Source organism: Anas platyrhynchos, chromosome 3, assembly GCF_047663525.1.
Source record: "Anas platyrhynchos isolate ZD024472 breed Pekin duck chromosome 3, IASCAAS_PekinDuck_T2T, whole genome shotgun sequence".
In the NCBI taxonomy this organism is placed as follows: Eukaryota; Metazoa; Chordata; class Aves; order Anseriformes; family Anatidae; genus Anas; species Anas platyrhynchos.
In genome coordinates, this window is record NC_092589.1 from 80739214 (window position 1) to 80761924 (window position 22711).

At 35.4% G+C, this 22711-nt stretch overlaps 1 protein-coding gene across 7 annotated transcripts in view; it reads left to right on the top strand.

The window, feature by feature from the left end:
* The window catches only part of EPHA7 (EPH receptor A7), a 164628-nt gene that overhangs the window by 138647 nt on the left and 3270 nt on the right, over nucleotides 1-22711 (top strand). For 2 of the 7 annotated variants that reach the window (XM_013092868.5, XM_005012367.6), the window contains exons 11-17: nucleotides 2288-2473; nucleotides 3036-3097; nucleotides 4081-4290; nucleotides 5332-5481; nucleotides 10151-10344; nucleotides 11489-11644; nucleotides 12818-20478. In XM_013092868.5, the coding sequence (XP_012948322.3) occupies nucleotides 2288-2473; nucleotides 3036-3097; nucleotides 4081-4290; nucleotides 5332-5481; nucleotides 10151-10344; nucleotides 11489-11644; nucleotides 12818-12932 (1073 nt within the window). In that variant the 3' untranslated portion in view covers nucleotides 12933-20478. Of the gene's footprint in view, nucleotides 1-2287; nucleotides 2474-3035; nucleotides 3098-4080; nucleotides 4291-5331; nucleotides 5482-10150; nucleotides 10345-11488; nucleotides 11645-12817; nucleotides 20481-22711 lie in introns of those variants that run through there. The other 5 variants (XM_021267411.4, XM_021267410.4, XM_013092870.5 and 2 more) reach the window with 4 other exon arrangements.

The following is a 22711-nucleotide window of genomic DNA, read 5'->3' on the forward strand; positions in this document are numbered from 1 at the left end:
GTTGGCTGTGCGATGTTCCCACTCTTGTTGTCATCTTTTCTGGTTCCTTTTTGGGCACCATTTCAGCTAAATATACTTTGTTGGGAATAAAAGTAGTCCTTTGGCTATTATCCTGGCCTGAAATGAATGATATACACATTCAAGTTTCTGGTTTGCCTGAGTATGAGTGATCTGCTTTTGGATATCAATCAAAATCATATCCCAGAGAGCTGGAAAGGAGTTAAGGCTTAGTGTCTTCTGTGCCAAGTACCCTAATTACCTGGCTCTGAAATATTACATACAAATACATACATATACTCACATCTTGTTCTCAGTGTGTGGGAAAAAAAAAAAAAAAAAAAGATCTGGAAGGTATAGCGAGAGAAAATTGTTATACTAATTGTTCTACTTTAGTCAGCTGTTGTTGTGGCTAGGGGCTGTGATTAAGGTGAGTGGCGCATTCATTAGTAGTCATCCGTATTGCTCATGAAGTGCAGGATGGAGGTTAAGGCACCAAGCTAAAGACATGAGCAGTCCAACAGCTGATCATTACCTATGTCTCTCATGATATTCACGACTATGACGTAGATTTTCATACCATAATGTCAGTGCTCAAGGATAGCTGGGGGTAATGTTCAGACAGGAATAATGCCCTCTGTCTGTCTGATTAGTACAATACTGTTAACAGAGGTATGTGGAGTTGATTGAAGCTAACCTGAACTTAAATTCTGTCGAACTGAGTGAGAGGAATTCAATTACATAGAGAGTAATCTCCTGTGAGATTTGTAAAACTGGCTGTGCTGAGTGAAGATTTGCCCAAAGCTTAGGAAATACTGTGGTCCACCCAAAGTTCTACCCTTCTGGGCTGGAGGGACAGTGTTTTAAACAAGATTTCTCAAAATTCATAAATTATGACAATTTGAAATCCACCTACCTCCTTAGGTAATTCCAAGGCACCCCTCTCTGCTGCCTTACCAGTGTGTATCTGCACTTAAATCCTAATCCCACCAGCTTTCTTAAGACCTCAGCCTACATCTCAAAGGGATTCTATAATCAAACAGTCTACACTGCTGTTTCCTAATTCAATCATATTTTTTTTCAGCATTCATCCTAAAACATGTCTTAGATGTAGGTGTGTCTGCATACTTGTGTGTACTCAATAATTTAAAGACATTCTGTGGGTATGCAGGAGATAAATTTTAGACTTGATTGGATTTGGAGGAGGGACTTGGCTCTCTCTCTCTACCATATTCCAGGTAAATTTGCAATGTACCAGACTATTAAATATTCTGCAAAGTCTATTTTTTTTTAAGAGATGTTCCCCTCTATTCAGCATAAAATATGTTACCACCTACATCTCCTACATGTCCCAAGAAACCTTTTTTTTCTGGCTACAGAATGGGGGTTCTCTTTTTCTCCTTGCTGAAACTACTGTGACACAAGGGGCAGTCCCTTCAGTCTTCCACAATCTCAAAAATAGTGTGATAAATGTATTGCCATTCAGCTCCACATCTCATATATTTCAATGCTCTTTCTTGTCCAATGCAGTCCAATTACTTCTATCCCAAATTGTAGGAGGCCTTATTTATTTATTTATTTATTTATTTATTTATTTATTTATTTATTGGTATTCTTACTGGCTGTTTGGCCATTTTATTCACATGATTCTTCATGTTCCAATTATCTAATAATTTAGAAACTTTTTACAGAATTCCAACATTTGCTTGTGTTTGTTTAATGGAACAAAATTATTATAAATCACACCTTCCCTTTCCTAATCTGCAAAGTAAATTATCCTTCTTGAATGTAATAATGAAGTGCTTTTTAACACTACAAAATTGTTAAATTAAAAGCAGCTTTGAAAGAGGTGCCTTTTGAAAGAAACAAAGAAAAAGAAACACATTGGATATAAAGATAGCAAGGAAACCATTTGAAACAGAATGACATTTTCACTTAGAAATAGTATTAGTATTTCAGTAACAGTATTTTCTTATGAAAACCATTTTTATTTCCTGTTTTTGAAAAAAAAAAATGCAGCAAATTACTAACAAGTCTTTTACAAAGATTCAGATAATAGTCCTGTAGATTAGTTTAACTTCATTTGTTTGCTCCATAGGGTACTCATTCAGAAATTCATGTAGAGCACATTCCTGTCTTTGTGTTCTTAAGTAATCCATTTCAAATATGTATATTCATGTATTCAATTTAAATACATACATAGGCAGCTAGTTCAATCAAGGCAGCTAGTTCAAAACAGAGCATTGATATTACAGCCAGAGTAATTCAGTGTTGATCTATTTCATTTTAGGAGAGTTTGGTGAAGTGTGCAGTGGGCGTCTAAAGCTTCCTGGCAAGAGAGATGTTGCAGTAGCCATAAAAACTCTGAAGGTTGGCTACACTGAAAAGCAGAGGAGAGATTTCCTGTGTGAAGCAAGCATCATGGGACAATTTGATCACCCCAATGTTGTTCACTTAGAAGGGGTCGTTACCAGAGGTAAGCAGTGGCTTGATAACAAGTCAGATAACAACCTAATATCAGAAATTACTTTTGTTTATTCATGGTCAAAGATTCAAATTATAAATAGACTGTACACTCCTAATGGATTTTATACTGATGTGTAACTAACTGAAACAATATCTACTTTAAGCTACAACCTGAGGAAAAAATTAAGATGCATGCATAATTAAAAGATAAAGTACTTTGAAATATATTATTTTTCTAGTTTCATTTAGCCTCAAAGACCATGCAGAGAGATAAGGTTTCTTATGTCCTTTAATATTATCTGAAGTGTCATTATTCCAGAGTCCTGTTCACACAGCAGGAGTCAGGAGAACACACTGACATTTTGATTTGTACGGTTTAATTTTGTGGATCATGACCACGTTCCATGAAGACATTTAAGAACTTATTAGAGCTCGGTAATGGTGCTGGAGGCTTCAGAAATTCTCATGTCTCAACAATTCAGACCTTCAAAGGAATAACATGTGTTTTATCAAAAAAAAGGCACTCCATTGTTTTACAGTTCCTCAAAGAAATGTGTCTTCATGTCTTTTAGGGAAACCAGTCATGATTGTAATAGAATACATGGAAAATGGGGCCTTAGATGCATTTCTTAGGGTGAGTAACAAAATGAAAACATAACATACATAAGCATATTTTAAGTTACACATCTATGTATAGTTTTATATATAATGTTTAAAAATACATTGTTTTATATGTGCATTTATATATATTTATATGCAGACAGATGATATTAAAATAAAAGTCCTTTTCAGGCTGAAATTGAACTTGTCAAATACTAGCAATTCTCAGCAAAATCAGCTCAGAAATCAGAAGATCAGACAGGATCATATGGAAACATTCTAGGAATGTAAGTGGCAATTTTAAGTGGCATTTAAGGTGGCTCTTATTACTGCCACCAGCTGCATGGAGGTGGCTGATATTGAAGCCCAGTCTTCTGCCTCTCTGGAGCAGCATTTATTTTTTGAGCATGGTAGAAGTCAAAACACAAGAATCCCTAAATGAACTATTGTCACATTTAAGAGAAGAACAAAGCAAAAATAAAAATAAGTTCATAAGTATTTAGTGTTGTGTGTGTACTCTGAACTGGACAGTTCTTATGCTTTGCCTGGTGTACAGTATGAAATGATGTATAACACTCTATAGAGATGGGAAAGAGAGAGAGAGAAACTGCAAGCTATGAATAAAGTTCCTGGTAGCTTGGGTTGAAAAAGGAGACAGTTCTTATTATCTTGACAAATACAATTATTCTGAGAGAGGAAGAGCATAGAGGCAAATAATAAAGAGTTGGTTCATCAGGAAAGCTCTCTTGAAAAAGACTTCCCATGAGTTAGTCAGAATTTTATGGGGATTAGCAAGCTTTGTTACTTCTAGTACATTAGAAGTAACATGCATTTCTTAACTGGATGTACTGCTTTGTCTCTGAAACAAATAAAACTTGCTCTTGAAGTGTGTTTCTTTGCCCTAGGATGAATTGCCACACAAATTGTAAATAAGTAGAAACCTGAAGTTGTAAAACTAATTCTTATTTCTTTTCTCAGCTATACTAACAAGAATTGCTGCTCCTTTCTCCCCTTTAGAAACATGACGGGCAATTTACAGTCATTCAGCTGGTGGGAATGCTGAGAGGAATTGCTGCTGGAATGAGATATTTGGCTGATATGGGATATGTACACAGGGATCTTGCAGCACGCAATATTCTTGTCAACAGCAACCTTGTTTGTAAAGTGTCAGACTTTGGTCTTTCCAGAGTTGTAGAAGATGATCCAGAGGCTGTCTACACTACTACTGTAAGAGAAATTGATATTTTTTAGTCATTTTGAAACGTGGTTATTAAGAAGAAGCATATCTTCTGGCAAGCAGAGAAAAAAGAAATACATTCATTGCTTGAGAAATGGTAACCAGTGAAAAGGGAAACAGTTTCTGCAGAAATCTGGCTCTAAGTAGAGTATGATATTTTTGTAACAGCATGCATTTTTAACTGGTAAAGTTCTAGATATTTTGTACAGTATCTTTATTCCCTTCCTCACGATTCTCTTTTTGAACAAATACAGAAGTTTTAATCATAATAAAGGTTAGTCATCTCACCTAGTATGAGCCAATTAAAATATTTGTAGGGTATTATTATTTTTCAGACTAGATTTTATCTCACCAAAAAGTTGACTAGCTTGAGGCTAGACTGTGACAAAGCTCAACTCCTGTGTTTTCCCTTGCTTTTGGGTGGGATGCTTTTCTTAAATAACCATTCATTGGGCACACTATGCTCTTTATTCTTTTGTTAAGCCAGCTCTCTTTTCCCACCCGTGGGGCCTCACTGTACCTATTTTCTCATGCTGAGGGAAGGAGGGGCCCCTGGAATCTGCTCCAACAGGCACAGGGATCTGGAAAGCACACAGGCATTCCACATTCATGGGTGTCACTCCTGCCACTTGGATCTAAGTGGGATTCCAATTTTAAAGTGCTAGACGGAGATTTCAGAGGAGTCATATGACAATTCAATGGAATTTATATGCACAGGATGAGATTTCTCTCACCTAGCTTGACACACCTTAAATGTCAAGCCTAAATCAGACAGCTAAGCAGCCCCTTAAAATCAATGAAGATAGAAACACCTGCAGAGAAATGCATCCAACTTAGCTCAGTTGCCTTACTTTCTACAGTCCTGGTGCTTAAGAGCTTAAGTTTAAGCTTACTGTTGAAAAAGCTGAAATTGGTAAACTACAATAGCTGATGTAAATTTTGATTTTTATAGAAATAATTATAAATGCACTCTAAGGAAGATGATGAGGAAATTCTGAGGTAGAAAAAAGATATATCTTTTTCTTCCATAGGGTGGAAAAATTCCAGTGAGATGGACAGCTCCAGAGGCAATCCAGTACCGCAAATTTACATCAGCCAGTGATGTATGGAGTTATGGAATAGTTATGTGGGAAGTAATGTCTTATGGAGAACGGCCTTACTGGGACATGTCAAATCAAGATGTAGGTTATCCTTTGTCTGTGAGCACACATGTATTAGAAAAACAAATATTACATACTTTAAATGTATACACATATTTCACTACATATGAATGTAATTTTGTTTTAGGAATAAGATATTCCAAAATGTGGTAAGGTTCTCAAAAATAGGAAAAGTTACAAAGCTTGCACTTTTTACCTACATCTCTAAATCCTTATTCTTCCACATGGTTGTTGTAGGTTTCTGTCCCAAGTATGAAGTAAAATTGGAATGTCCAAAATAGTAATATAGGCTCTTCACTTTATTATATTATTAGAATATATACTATTAGAAGGAACTAATTTTTTCAAATGAAAAATTAATTGTGAGGTTTCTGACCTCAGAGCAATGATTAATCAGTTGAAAAAAGTTGTTAAAAATCTGAGTGGCAGTTAATGACCTACTTTGGCACTTTAAAGTTAATTATGCTGATTTAACAATATCCTTGTTTGCATAAAATATGACCTAGAGCAACAGGTCAGCAGTAATAGAACATATGGGTGTTAATTTTGGTTTCTGACAAGAGTGTCTATTAACATAGAAAGTATACAGGGAAAAGCCATGCAGGTGAGAAAGATGTCAGAAAGATACACATTTAAAGTTCTTCAGATCGAAGGCTTGGGATTCTTTTTTATTATCATCATTATTTTATTTTTTGATTGAATGATCGACATCAGAGTTTAAAAAAATTACAGAAGTGTAAATGATGAGTCAGTTTGACACAGTGCAAAGTTGTTAATATTTGACAGGTTTCAGTGTCAAAGATTTCATGGACTGTCAAAATATGGGCAAACAAGTCCTTGGGGCAGAGAAAGAGAAATATTTACATTCCCTAGGCACCCAGTAGATTTTCATTTCTTTTGACACCTTCTTTCTGTACTAGATTCAAATATAGAAGAAATCTGACAGGAATATAAGAGGCAAACTTTACCTATCTTTCAAGGAACAACAAGGAAAAACTTTTAAATAAAGGGGAAATTCCAATATCTTCATGCATCTTGATGGATTTTGAAAAGTATTCTCTTAATAGAAAGCTGCAAGTAAAGCACATGAATTAACCTTTCTCATAAAATAGCTTGTTACAATCTCTTGCACTTTAATGTATTTTTAACATTTTACATAATAATCTTCAATAACACATAGATAAAAGATGCATCAATTGCTGAGTAAAATAAATTCAAATATTTTTGCATGCTGTGATCTTTTAGTGTGTCCTAAAATATACCCCCCAAAACCTGTGCACATACTATCAATTGCACAGACAAATCCATGATGCAAAAATCATATGTTTATTTATTTATTCCCCTCCATGGTTATCAGTGTGAGTATTTAACTGGAAGTGAAAATGCTAAATGTGTCTCTTCTAATTTTCTATACACACCCAGGCAGTTTTTTTAATCTTAAATCCATCATTTTGCCTAAACGTGGATGTTGGTGTAGTCATGGACCAGATCAGATCTGAAGCATCTCTAAATTTTCAGCTTTGGATGGCACTTCTTTAATCCCACACCTCTTCCTATAAATTATTGTTTTAGATTCATAAAGGATAGATTTATGTTGCAGTGTCTCTTTAAGATTAATCTGCGTGCCTTCAAAGCTCTGTGCTTTACTATTTTCCAAAGTTTACTAGTTCTAGTAAACTAGTTTACTAGTGTTCATGTAGATCAGTTCTTCAGAAAATAGTAAGATTAGGTCTCCAGAATAGAGTAAGATTTTAGGTTTCCATGTTTTTATTGCTTTTGTTGTTGGTGTTTGTTTGTTATTTCATTTCTGGACTCTTGCCTTTATTATTATTAAAATTTATACCTTATTATTGTTATTATTATTATTATACATGCAGAAGTGTGATAACCACAAAGGACATTACAATATCCTGATTCTCTTACTTAAGTTTTCTCTGATCTTTGTTAGCAACCACTATATACAGTTTACAGACCTGCTCTTCTAATCTTAGATAGCCAGATTATGAGAGAAGCATACCAGATTCTCAACAGTACTTTTTTTTCTCTTTTTTTTTTTACTTCTTTTTTTACTTTTTTTTTTTCTTTTGTGTCAGAACTTAGGGATATGGTTTAGTGGGGACTGTCGGTGTTGGGTCAGAGGTTGGACTCGATGATCTTGAGGTCTCTTCCAACCTAGAAATTCTGTGATTCTGTGATTCTGTGTGAAAAGCTACACCACTTGAATTTGAAACAAATTTTGGCAATTGTAAATAGTATAAATAAATTCTATTAGTAAGAACTCCAGCTGAGTTCTCTTTGTAGCTTTGCTTATTCCAAAAACATATATATATATATATATATATATATATATGTTTCTGAATGATGACTTTGAACACCACCACCACCTTTCTTAGTGGAGTAGACACTCATATTATTATTCTTAAAATTATCTGAGTTCTGTAAAAAAATTAAAAACAACCCCTCCTCACACACAACTGTACTTATCAATATTTTGGAATGTTTTTACAGTTTTTGGATATTCCCAGCCATTCCATCCATCTCTAGATAACTCATTCATATATATTTCCAGGTTTCATTCTTCATGTTCACTTTTCTCAGAACATGTATCAAAGAAGCTGATTCCATATCTCCAAAGCCTTCTAAAAATATTGTCACCTTGTTTCCTACCTTTCTCAGATTTCTTTCCAAATCGTAGTAAGCATGGAAAAGTTGTGTTCCTGATTTCATTCATATTTTCACCACTAGAATAAAATCTTACCTAGATCATCTGTTATTTCCAAGTTTCTTAAATAATTTGGTTTTTATTTGCTCATGGTTTTATTTAGTTTTTCATTCCTCATTGATTGTTTTTGAATTCTGACTTCTTAAACAACTGCTTCACTTTTAACAAATAGTAGTTGCTATGCACAATGTGTTTAAAACTTTTTATCCTGTATAAAAACTTTTCTTAGAAATTTCTGATTGACTTTTCAAAGCACACCAGTTTTTCTATGCACTGTAGCTTATTTTTGTTTTACTCCACTTTACTGCCTCTTTTGATTGTGCAGTGCTGTTATTTTGTTTTTCTTTTTAATACTGATCCAAAATATCTTACATTTTGCTTTTAATGTTTTCTTTCATATATAGTACTCTTTTTTGCAATTTTCCTGTTCTCCTTCTGCTGAAATCCTCTTTTCCCACTCTGTCTGACAGATAACTTCACTGTCTCTAAAAGGTCATCACACTCATTCTTCAAGGTGTGGATGTTACTGCAGGAACTGAATATTTCTCAGCCATTTTTAAGCTGCAGGACAGTATTGTTATTCTAAATCTATGGATAGAAAGCTGAGGCACAGGGAGATGAGGCAACCTCCCTGAGGTCAGAAGGACATCCTGTGACACAAATGTGCAGAAAGTGCTCTGCCTCTGGGTTATGCCTCTTCTTTTCACAAACTTCATTTCTTCAAAAAAGTTTTGATACAATCATGGAATTCAGCTAGATTTTTGAAGGTCATTTTGTATCCTTTGTATCCTTTGCTGTTCTGTCTACTGCTTTTTGCAGTCCACTGCTTTTGTGTTTTCTCACATAACCTATGGAATATTTTACATCTGAGGTTATTATTTTCACTAAACCCAGGATATTCACCTGGATATTCAGCTTCATGTATCATACCAGTTCTGTTTCCTAGGACTAAGTCCAGAACAGCTTCTGGAAAAGCTGTTTCTGTATTCTGTAAAAAACGAGGGAGAACACAGTCCTATGCACTACCCTTCAGAAACAAGCACCCTTCCTTAGCAATTCTAATATGCTGTGTCAGTCAATGTCAGTATACTTGAAATCCCCCATGACCAGTGGTTTAGCCCCTTTTCAAAAGCTTTTCTTATCTGCATTGCTTCCTGATGTGATTTCTTATCCTGCCCCCAAGGTTTGCAGCAGTTTTCTGTGATTTTACTTTAACCATTTTTCTTTCTCACTTAAATCCAAATGGACTTGGCTAAGGATATCAACAAGTGGATATAATTCTTGGTTCAGATATTTGTGATCTTTTTTAATCATATAATCATGTAGCAGCATCTCTTATTAAATCTAACTTTCTGTTTAGGTGAAATATTAAAATACCATTCAACCAGCTCTCCTTCACTCACATTTTTGCTTCTGTATCATTAATGTAACATGGCTAGACATAGAATACAACTTTTCTTTTTTTTTTCCCGTAACAATTTCTGTCTGCTAAATATTTTTCTTGGATCCTTTTATAATATCTTCAGGGTTTTTGCATTTTATACGTGCATACATATATCCCTATCCATTTACAAGTCAGTTGCTTCTACCACACTTTCTCATAAAGACCTTGGGGCAAGTAATAATGCTTTATGAAATAACTCAATTTATCAATCTATCTGTTGCTCCCTCGGTAAATTTAATTGTTGTTCCCCACTGCTCACTTGACCAGGTACATGTAATAGAGCTATGTTCTGCACATATAGAATAATATGCCTAGTAAGCCCAAAGATAAAATCAGGAAACTATTTGAAGACATGAAGGCTAGTATAAAAACAACAGACTCATATTTTTACAATGCTGATGGCAAATTTTAGTTGATTTTATTTTGTTTATTACTATTACTATTTTGCTTTTCTTGCACTGGATAGCAAAATATATTACTTAAAAAGCTGTTGATGAAAAATGACTAACTATGTTGACTACTAGGTTATAAAAGCAATTGAAGAAGGCTATCGTTTGCCAGCACCCATGGATTGCCCAGCAGGATTACACCAGCTGATGCTAGACTGTTGGCAGAAAGAACGTGGTGAAAGGCCAAAGTTTGAGCAGATAGTTGGTATTCTGGACAAAATGATTAGGAACCCAAACAGCTTGAAAACCCCTCTGGGAACGTGTAGCAGGTAAGAAAAGCTTTAGAGAGTTCTTGTGTGATGGTGCGTGTGGCTGGATTCTGGATGTTGTGGTTGGTGGCTGGTTCCAGTTCACTCTTACTACATGTTTCTCTCAGTTCTTCCTTCTTCCTGTTCCCTCTTCTTCCCTTCCTTCATTCACCTTTCTTTTGTACTGTGCGGAACAAAACCAAAAGGGACTTTTCATAAAAAATAACCAAAATAAATAAAGTAAATGTTGTGGAACTAATACACTTCTCAGTAGCTACTAGCTACTTGTCACTCTTTCCACACTCACCACCAGCAGTCTTTGTTTTCTTTGTCTCTTAAAATTATTGTCTTGATGGCAAGATCATCATCTATTGTATTTTTATATGATGCTTCCCTTGCCTACTAGGAACTGATACAGTAAAAACAATAATTAACAATAATACTCATGTTAAGCCAAAATACTTTGACATTGCTAAACTTGAGATTTTTAGATTTGTATTTTGGCTTTATTTCCTTTCAGTGATTGCATATCATTGTATTTCATGGTGTAGCTTTTTATGATTTCTTCATTAAATTCAGGTGATTTATTTAATCACGGTAATCTTTTGATTCACAAGCTAGGTCAATGCACTAGGGAATCAGCTGGCCTGTGTTCTGCTTCCAGTTCTTCTACTGACTGATTTGCTGTGTGACCTTAAGCAACTTACTTTGTGTCTCTTCTCTTTCCATGTCTTTGTTTTGTCTCATCCAATTCAATAATGGGAATAGCTACTGCTATATTCTCTAAGAATATTATATTAAAGAATATTAAAGAGTAGTATCTTTATTTTATTCAGCAACTTCAGTTGCAGCTGCTGTCACACTAGATAATAAGGTTGATTTTCTGTTGGTAAAAATAGTCCATTAGGCTGGTATTGCTCACTCTGACCTATCATCTTTTACGTGAATAATCTTAGGAAACACGTATTGTGAGCTACAGAGTAGTCAGAACTATTCACAGAGTAATCTAAACTGTGTAAAAAAAAAAAAAAAAAAAAAAGGCCTAAAACTTTCTACTCTTGAAGTTTTTAATACCCCAAACTTATTTAACTCTTACCTTGCTAAATATTCCCTGATGTTTTACTCTCTTTGGAAACAACTTACTTTCCTTTTTCCTTCTCTGTAGACCAATTAGCCCTCTTCTGGACCAGAACACTCCCGATTTTACCACTTTCTGCTCCGTAGGCGAATGGTTACAAGCTATTAAGATGGAAAGATATAAGGATAATTTCACAGCAGCAGGCTACAACTCTCTTGAATCAGTTGCCAGGATGACTATTGAGTAAGTTAGTACTGGGCATGTTTAACTTGCATTTAGGGAACTTCTAGGTGAACTAATACACAATGTTCAACTCCAAAACTTTACCCTAAGTACAAACATGGTACTTGGGGTTAAGCCAGCAGGTTTAGCAATTCATGATGTTATATTACAGCATCCTTGAAAAGGCAACCTACCCTACTACCTATGTGTGGCAACACATTTTTCCATGATTTTGAGACCAATAATAACAAGGGGCTAGAATTTGAGGGAGAATGTAGCCCATTTCAGAGTAAGTATGTATAGGAAAATAACCTCTTTGTTTCCACTACCTAATTGGTACCTTTTCTATATGTGTGCTAGGAAGACGTAGAGCTTTCTTCTAATTGGCTGGGGTCTGTCTGTGCCCTGCAAGAAGTGACTTTGCATTGGGATGAAAGTCTATAGAAGCAAAAGAATTTTCTGAAGGCAATCATGGCCAGTATTGGCACTGCTATCTTAAGAAGGTCTTCTTGGCACCCTGAAAACAAAGTTCTTATCTTGGTAGTTGCCAAACACTTGTAATTCCTGTTACAGAGCAGTGTTTTTTTTATATATAAAGAAAAAAAAAAAAAAGGCAAAACAACCCTTTGAAACAATATTCTCAGGCTTGCAGCCCCACTCTTATCTGCTTAGTATCACTGGGGGTCTCAGCCAATAGCTTGGGAACTGTTAACAGAGCCCAAAAACTTCTGGCAGGTAGTAGCTCTAGTAGTGGTGGAATCAAAACAGATGATTCTTTTTCATTTGCATGATGGATATGGGTCAATACGCAAAGACTTTCTTTAGGCATCTCTTTATGAAGCAGAATGTAATCCCCCAAATATTTCATTTATACCTAACTTAATCTTAAAAGCCTCCCTAAGTATTTTATAAGAGAAGCGTCTCTTCCTCTGGGCATCCTTAAAAGACACAATAAAAGATTATCATAGTATAATACAGTGTACTCCTTCTCAGATGTGGAGACACAGTGCAGTGTAATTACATGACACATGCCATGTAATTACAGTCCTCACTGAGGGTCTGTATGGACTTCACAGTACTGAGCTGAGATTCCTGTATAGCCCTGACCACTATGTAGCTTTAACTCACAGTTGATTACCATACAGTAGGAATCTAAGTTGAAAAATTAACAATGTACGCATTTATCTTCCCCAGGGATGTGATGAGTTTAGGGATCACGTTGGTTGGTCATCAAAAGAAAATCATGAGCAGCATTCAGACTATGAGAGCACAAATGCTACATTTACACGGCACTGGCATCCAAGTGTGATAGACATTTCTCCCTTATGAGGGAGGTGACAGACTGAGAGAACAGCACTGGCCTTCAGTATATATGAAGTGCTACTAGAAGACACTTGATTTCCTGGGTCCTTCCTGCAGTGAATAGAAGAGCTACAAGAAGCACCTACAGACTTGAACTCCTAAGTGCCACCAGAATTTATGAAAAGGGAATTAGGATCCACCAGTGGTGGCAAGGAAAACAGCAGTGACAATAAACAAAGTACTACCTGAATAAACATACAAACACCTTGAGCTCTCTAACCTCCTTTTTATCTAATAGACTTTTTAAATGTACATAAAAATTTAAAAAAGAATATATTTGTCAGATAAAATCATGATATTGTTGAATTCAACAAAATATTTTCCTTAAATCTGTGATTTCTGAATCTTTTTTTAATCATTTGTGTTTATTCTTCATAAAGACTTTCTTTTAGTATGATGTTTATATCTTTGGACCTTTTTAGTGCTAATTCTATGACACATTACTACACTGGGTACCTCTGAAGGATTATTTGAATTCATAGATATTTAAGAAGCATGACCAAGCAATGTATATCTGTCCAAACTTTGGTATCCTTTTGTGCCATTTACTTTTGTTAAATCAACACCGTATCGACATGGCTAGCTAATTGGCAGGGAGTCAGGAAAATGCAAGTTGCCAAGAGCTCTGATATTTTTTACAGAATTTTTTAAGGTTACACATATACTATCTTTTAAAAGAAAATAAAAGACAAAAAAAATATATAAAAAAATAAAAAGAAAGAAAAGCAATAATGACCCCTAAGTAGTTCTAGGCACTTTTAGCAAATTGTTTGCAAGATGATTTTAATGGACTAGAGTTAAAGTGAAATATATTCTAAGATGTAGATGTACAACTGTAAACCTGCTGAGGCACTACATTGAATGGACAAGTGATTGTAGGAGTGTCTCAGAACATGGATGCAGTTCTCCAGTGTTACCTAAACCATGTAATCTGAGCACATCACATTTTTCTTCAATGCTCTGCATTAGCAAATTGAAAGAAATAGCTGGCATATATTTTATATTAGTTTAAGTTGAATTCAGTCCAACTGTGAGAATAAGGACAGAGATTTTATATTAGAACCATAGAGCATGAAGCAAGGGGCAGTTCAGAATTTTCATGTTTTTTACAGGCTTTTGCTGCTCTGAACAAATATGTGTGTGCTCACACAGACACAACGGTCATTCATCAGGAACACAAATGCAAGAGTATTTGCTCAATGGAATATCTTTGTATGCCATTTACTTATATATGTATTTTGTTAGATTAACCATAAGCAATAACAAAGCATGTCTTTACAGATATTGCAGGAATGTATATGAAGCAGAGAGAAATGCTTTAAAAAAATTTGAAAATTGTGAACTACCCCAACAGTGAAATGCTGTACTTCCAAAGAGAATTGGGCTGCTTCTATTGATTTTGATAGCGAAAGATCCCAGGGATCAGTCATAAATTGGACTTGTTTGATAATGTGGGCATCCACACAAAAAAAATAAAAACAAAAGAAAAACCCTGTAAATGTTCCTTTGTAAAACTTGTAAATTTTATTTATACTGTCTTGGTTTGTACACACATTTAAGTGTAGTGAGCTCTGAATACATTGAAAATGCACTATATTTTTCTATTTTACTTGCAGAGCATCACAAACAAACATATATATTCAGTGATACATAATGTGTTTTCCCACATTTAGGACCAAAGATAGTTATCAAAAACTTAAACACATAATTTTCCCCCCTCCTTTTTTGAACCGCTTTTTAAATCACTGTACAGTTATATTTGTCATTTTATTTATTTGTTTCATTAGAAAAAACAGTTTGGTTACACCAATTTTTGTCCCCTCACCTTTGTTGAACGAAATCTGTAAAAAGCTTTTAATTAGCATAATCCCGTTACATTGACACTTCCATTTGTAATCTTTGTAATAGACTGTAAATATATTTTTGGAACTATAATGCAATGTGCATAAGGGTTATTTTTCAGTGTCCATATATGATTGTTTATACAATTCACAGCACTTTACAGTCATGCTGAGAAGCCTAATTTATTGCCTGGATTTGGGCAGAGTAAGAAAATAAGGTGATTATTCTTATTTCATATTAGATTGTCAGTCAGTAGAAATTGAGTTATTTTCTGTATGTGGCTCAAGATGGTTTTTAGCTATTAAAATTAATTTTCAAAAATGCTATAGAAATAAGATGCAGAGTAGACTGCACACCCAACATTGAAATTAGTGCATGCAAGCACTCAGCTAACATACTTCCAGTAGCCATTGGAACACTAGTAATTAATAAGCATCCATTTTGTGTTATAACTAATGCTAAGTGCCTCACTACTGGGGTGAGCATCTGTGAGCAACTCCACAAGGTGCTTGTCAGTTTTGCTGCTGCTTTAGGCACCTAACTATGAATTTAGGAGTCTACGTTCAGACACCTGCTTCCTTACAAACTTTGGCTATTGTTCCTAAGGGCTTGGCGATTCCAGGTACAATACAGCAATGCTGGTATTGCTGAGAACCCACAGACCCTAAATGCAACAGAGTTGAGGCCAGGCTTCACCTTGAGGACCTGCTCAATGTTCTGAAGCACAGAGGCCTCAAAGCATGTGTGGTGACCTAGGCTCACACATGTAAAAGTGAGAGCCCTAATTTTATTTCTTCCTTATTTTTCCTTGTTTGATTTAAGCCATCTTCTTTGAATAGTAAATATATTTTATCATTCATCTATATACCTTGATTGCCTTAATGTTGCCACAGTTTCTTACACATTTGAAAGTGGTAGAGTAGAAAAGAAAGCACAATCAATACCGATATCCGTATTGTATCTATCTATTCAGAACATTACTGCAGTTTAGATCACATGCATGATTTATATTTGGTAGAGCAGTAACATTGACGTTGGTTTTAGTTCTCCAGATTCCAGAAAAACATAATCCAATGTAACAAAAAAAAAGTGCCAGAGAAAGTTGGTGTTCATGAGAGGAACTGAAGAAAGAGTTGGGAGAAAGAATTAAAAGCTAAATGATGTAACAAAGAAATGAGCTCAGTTTTGGAAAGAAATGAGCTTAATTCCATTGAACTTAGGAATTATGCAACACTAGAGAAGACAATATCAGGCTGTCAGTGAGGTTAATCTTTCTTGACTTTATCCATCTAAAGCATCTAAAAGAGAGATGCCTAAAACAAGCAGAATGAATCTCCCTCTGGGAATACTTATCTCCATTACCTGTAGAGGGAACCCAGATGATTAGCTTAGTTTAGGCATCTGATGTCTAGATATTTAAAACCAGATGATTCCTATTCTATATGTTCTTGGCTGCTACAGTTCCCCCCAAGCTGAGTGTCATAAAAAGACAGCTCTTCCGCTACTGGTACCTCCCAGAATGTATTTAAACTGGGCTTTATCACAAAGAGAGGTTTTGTTGTTATTATTTTGTGTGTGTGTGTGTGTGTGTGTGTGTGTGTCTGGCTTTTTTTTTTTTCCTTCACGGTTTTGTAACAGATCATCTAAACGCTTTTTGTATATGGGTATTAATTCTTGATACATTTTGTGATTGTTCTGAGGAAGACCTGCCTAGTAAATTACAGTTATTGAATATTTTAAGTAATCAGAAATATTTGCTGACATACTGCTTCAGTCCAGAGGTTATGTGATCAGATATGATGGTTGCTGTTTGCAAAACCATGTTTATCTAAAGCCTTGTCATGTAAAAATCTCCAGGAGGCAAAGATGCTTAAATGTGTCTAAAATTGAATGTTGCCCTTAATATCTCAATAATTGAGCTCTGTCTGTATTATTCTCCATTTAAAATGAGTTTTTAATATTTGTTTAAACTGGAGTCGTCTGGCATCCACTGAGGGAGTCTGAAAAATTATTTTAAATTAAATTTGCTTTTCTCCACTGATCGTAATATACGGTAAATAGTTTCCACTGTTTTGAATGTTTCAAAAACTATTGCTTTAATGTGGGGGATGAAGGGGTCTATTTTTGTTTTGTTGTTGGTATTTTTTTACATTTATGGGTTAGTAGTTGAAATAAAAATAATAATAATAATTTGTCCTTAACTTTCTAAATAATTCGTATGTAGCAATTTTAAGAATGATTTAAATTCTGTCACTTTTGGGTTACTACCAAGATAGTGATTGTGTCACTACAGCCATAATGCCAAGTGATACTGAGACACAGTTACAGGTTCAGCTGGCACTCTGTTGCCGAGTATTGACATGAAGCAGTCCACTGGTTGTGTGGGAAGCGTGAAGGTCAACTCAGTCAAAAAGGGTCATTCCACCTTCATATATATATATGTGTAATATTGGAGCTAACATTTACGTCCATAATTCATTATATCCCTGCATACAGTTATATAATGACTTGTTCAACATTTGTTTGGTGGTGGGGTTTTGTTTTGTTTTGTTTTGTTGATTTTGGACAACTATCATTTGTGCTGTTTCTGGAAGTTCCCAGATAGAATGGTTAAGAAAAGTAAAATAAAAATTCTTGCCTAACAGTAATTGTGACAGCTGGTGCTGCAGGACTATTCAGACAGTTGGAACAGTGATTTTTAGATAGCTGAGGTACTATCAAAATGGGATTTATGCAGGACCTGTTAGGATTGTACAATATGAATTTACTAATATGTAGAAATGAGTATTATTTTTTCCCGACTAACTTTGAATGGAATTCAAGGTGATTAATTTGAGATTCAAAAAAAAAAATGCTCAAAAGTTCAACCTATCCAACAATTGTTTTTAAAAAGTGATCTTTATTATTTTCATAGTGCAGCCTTCTGTTTACTTGTCAATAGGTGGTCCTGTAATTAGTTAAATTTCCTGCAAAAAGGATGGGGTGGGGAAGGGTGGAGGGGGAAGAATACAAATATTTTATTTATTTATTTTAAAAACTTTTCTGGATTAGGTTTTGCAAGATTTTTAAGTTAAGATAATCAACACACATTTAGAGTAAAGCCTATTGAGACAACCCAAGGAACAAAATTAGTGTGTCTACAATATCCATAGAATTCTGAACACACATTTAGGATGGGAAAGGGTCAAGCAGTTTGGGAGAGAAAGGAACCATTTGGTGTTTATATGCTGTAGACACCATGTATGTTATGTCCAGCAAGATTATGAAAGATGAAAGGAATAATTTGGAGTTTATATGCTGTATATTATTTCCAATGATATTATGAAAGGTTAAAGGCTTAAGAGGAAAATGCTATGTTCACTTTTGTTCTTGGTGAAAAGTCAGAAGACAGGAGTGAATGGGAAGAGAAAGCTGTGAAGCCATTCAGCATGTCTAAACTGTAGGGTTCTGTAAGACATGATGGGAATGGAGTTGAGGAGTGCTGAGATTTTTGTTTAAGTAAAGAGATGCTGTTAATAAAATATACCTAATAATCTAGGGTGGAGTGGTTTCAGTATTCTGATTTTTCCTCAGGCCAGATTGGAATTTGTCAAAGAGACTAAATTGAGACAGATGGGAAAGCAACTGGTAATATGCAGCTCATTCAAGCAGACTTGAAAGAGACATGAAAGGAGAAATTTACATTAAAAGCCTGTAAATAAAACATAAAATGATGATAATTACTCTCAGTATGTTTTAGAATAGTTTTCTTTAAATCTAGGGTAATGACAGCAGATTTTAGCACTGATACTATAAAATTGGGTGAAATTATTGTTTGATTAGTGCCCAAAAAAAGAACCACAAGTCAAAAAATAGTTGATGTCTTGATAGCCTATGAAAAAAGATGAGATACAACCAAGCGAAACTTGCATAGCCAGCCAAATGAATCTTGGACAAAACAAGACATAATTCCTAGTGCCAGAATAGCTAAATCAGGAACAGGAAAACTATTCATCCACGGATCAAAGCTTCTGTATTTAATTGAACCAAATAATGAATTGTAGAACTGTGCTGCTAATAATAATTAATACCAATAATGAAAAACTACAACTTAGAGTTCATCTGATGAATTGTAATATGGACAGCATTGAAAAACACACTAAATGCTTAAATCCAAAGATTTATGTATGTTGGTGATATTAGAGTTTCTGGACTCTGAGCTATTTAAAACCAGTTATAAACCAGAGAACATAAAGCCCCAAGTCCTTAACTAAATCTTTCCTATTTTCTGCCAAAGGAAAAAAAATAAATAAAAGAAGAAATACTGAGGAGTCAGTAAGGTTAATCAAGTGCAATATCAATTATTTGCTAATTATTTCCTTAGAATTATCATGAAATACATGAGTTTATTTCATGTATTAAGAAACAAACATCTTGCTCCAAAGACGCAGTCTCACTGAGAGGAAAAATCATCCATTTGTTTTAATAGGGCATCAAAAATTTGCTTGAAAAGAGGCCAGACTGAAGACTTTATACACCTTGATCTCTCACATTTCATGTCTGTAGAGACATTGTTCAGGCAATTTCTTCACTATCATTCAACCTGTCTTACTATGCCAGCTTCCACTGGCTTCCTGAAGGGTTACATGTCTATTTTTAAGATGTTTGCTGGAAAATGTTTCAATTTTCTTTCCTCAGGGACCAACCATCTTATAACAAGAATGTATGTGTAGTTTCAGAATAGAAGGTTCAGAAATCTCAGATTCTCTCCAGAGCGTTCTTTTCAGTCATAGTTATAAAAAAATAAATGTGTTCTCCCATTGAGGTTGCACATAGTAAAAATCATGAGAAATCTGATTTTCATTGAATAAACTTAGAAAATGCATCCAGATACCTCCTGAAGACCAGAAATGAGGGTCTTTAGATAGTGGCTAGGGTTGTGTTCAGAAAGAACTGGGTCTATCTTCATAATACTACTGGGTAGTCTGTGTGTGTGGCTTTCCCCCATAAAATAGTCAAGCTACCAAATTATGGAGTGTTCTGGGTAGATGTCCTCTGTCACTGTCATTGAAACTAGACCACAAATGCAGAATGTACAAGTCCTTAAGAAAAGAAAAAAATAATAATAAACTAATTCTGTAACAGAATTAGACCAAGATTTCTCTTTCATTTATTGAGTTTGACCTTGGCAACAACAATGCTTCCATATCAGGTCAGTGGAATAATAAGATGATCAAGGCATTAGAAGATTGGTTGGGGTGATGGGGCTCCTTGTGTGGAAAAAAAGGGGCTGAAAAAAGGTGGTGGACCTGTGGGTGACTTTGGGCAGTCTTTATATTTCTCTTCCAGGATCTTTGCCATGTAGACCCCTTGTCCTTAGCCTGCCTCATCCCACGACCCCCTACTGTCTCTTTTAATCAAGTACCCCGTAAGTTCTCCCTTATATTACCCTACACAAAATAAAAGTATCTTCTTCCCTAGTTGAGAGTGTTTGTGCCACCACAGGATGCTGGAGAAGATGCAAAGACAGTGTTAGGTTTAAATGCAATTCATTTGCCTACCTATGGAAGAAACTGGGTCAACAAGGCATGGAAGGGGATTATTAATGAAGATTCTTCTTTATATTGCTGGGTCTCAGTATTATAATTGGACAACTAATTCAATGCTATTCTGGAGATAAAGGATACACCTTATTATATAATTTCCCTGCATACTTCAGCTCATCCACTGCCAAAGGTAGGAGTTTGGAGGAATAAATAAGTAAATAAATAAATAAATAAATAAATCTTTCAGGTATTTCTTTGTAGTGCTCTTTTTAAGAGAAATAATTGAAATAATTGTTTCAATGCCTAAGTTCCCTAAACTTGTGCAAATACAAATCCTTTTTGATGTTTGGCAAAACTATCCCAGACAGACTGTGTGCTGTCTGTTGCAAACCTCAGTTTTTCCTATCTCATCACACTCCTTGCTTAGCATAGTGGTATGCATTCCAGTCCTCAGGGTGATATCTTCTTGTATTACAGCACTGAAACCCCTTTCCAAGTCTCCATACTTGTTGCCTTTGCCTTGTGCAGAGATGTCTCTGAATTTTGAGGATTATTTTTCCCAGCCATGAAGAGGGAAACTAATTTTGAAGTATGCTCTACTTCCAACTCTTCCCGTCTGAGTCATTAACACCTAGCAGCACCCACGCTTCACTGGGGGATGAGTGGAAGTGGGCAGTGAGGAATGGACATTTAGTGCCCCAGTGATGATAAATGCTGTTAGATAATTTACCAGGATTGAGTGTGCAGGTTTTCCATACTCTTTCCTGTCATGCTCTCCCTCTTTAAAGCAACTACAAGCTGTGGGCATGTTTGGTACTGCTGCTAGGCTCCCTACATCTCTTTCTGTGATCAAAAATCTATGGGTTGGGGAGATCAATGCCACATTCTAAATGCAGAAGTCAATACTGTTGGTCAAAACAAAACTAAAAAAGTGGCAGGGGGTTGGGAGGTATACAGAAGAGGTGAATCAGCCAGGCTTATGAGTGAACTGCCCAGGAACACCAATGATATAAGCTAATGGAGTAAAATAATATCCAAATCTTCACATTGATAGAACAGTCTAAGTGTGGAGGGAGCTGAATGAGACAAATCAGACCACCTAGCAAGGGGACTGTTTCAGAGTAGGGGGGAGGAGAGATGAGGACTTCTTTATGAATTAATGAAACTCATACAGAAAGTCAAATGGAAATTAATATTTTACCTGTGTTACCTGCTTTTGAATTATTTGCTGAAGAAAAAATATGGTTTACACTAGAATTACATTTCTAACTTGGAAGTATTTCCTAGAAATACTACCCATTTTCAGCACGGGAAATTTGCTTAATAATTTTTTTGGAAAAAAAAAAAAAAAGCTTATGAAGACAGACTTGATGTGCTTGATTGATGGTGCTTCACTTTAGATATCAAAACAGAAAGCATGTATGTTAGCAAACATCTGCATGTTTGTCATAGAGCTTTCATGGCATACATTTGCAGAACAAAATATTGTGTTTGGTAGAGATTAGACCACAAGTTCATTGTATTGTTGTTGTTTTCCTATTTAATGCCATTAGGTGATTGAAGTCCTTGTTAGCTAAGGTCAGTGAGTACTGGTGAGCACGTGAATATGATGTAAATTGGTAAAAGCCATTTCTTAAAAGTATGGAGATATCTCAGAGAGGTGATGTCTGGCGTTTATTAAATTCACTTTCTATCCTTGTTTACCACAACAGCCAAAGCAACAGGACAGACTGACTCCCTTCATGCTTATTAACAGATGAATTGTAACTACACACAGTTCAGGATACATAGCCGATGTAAATGTAACTCTTATCTGGCATCCTTTTACCTCTGTTTTCAGGAAGACTCATTATTTTTTGTGATTTGAGAAACGGCCTACTCCTTTTCTGAGGACACAGAGAAATTTTACACAGTTGTTTTACGCAGAAAGGCAAAATAAGTCTAAGACTGACCCTATAGCTTTGGGCTTTGGGAAGGTAAGAGAAAGGCAACATGTGGGAAGGGTGAGTGTCTGTAGATATGCACATACAGCCAAGCACTTTGAGCTGCATCTGCTGCCTGGAAAAAGGTTTATCAGGCTTAGCAAGATGCTCCACAGGCAGGCTTTATCTCCACAATTCTTTCCTGCACTTTCTTCCCTTCCTTAACCACATAAATACCTTCCCTCTTATTCTGAAATTGGTGTTTAGGCCACTTCTCTGGGAACAAGGAGCCTTATGTTTTAAGTAAATTCGACTTTTTTCATGCAAGAGGTTGAGTGGCCTGCCATGCTCCAGAAGAGCTAATATCTTGGTTTGTAGGTACCGCAGTGAATCTGGGCTTTCCCACATCATTCTGCCATTGCTCAATTATTAGATAA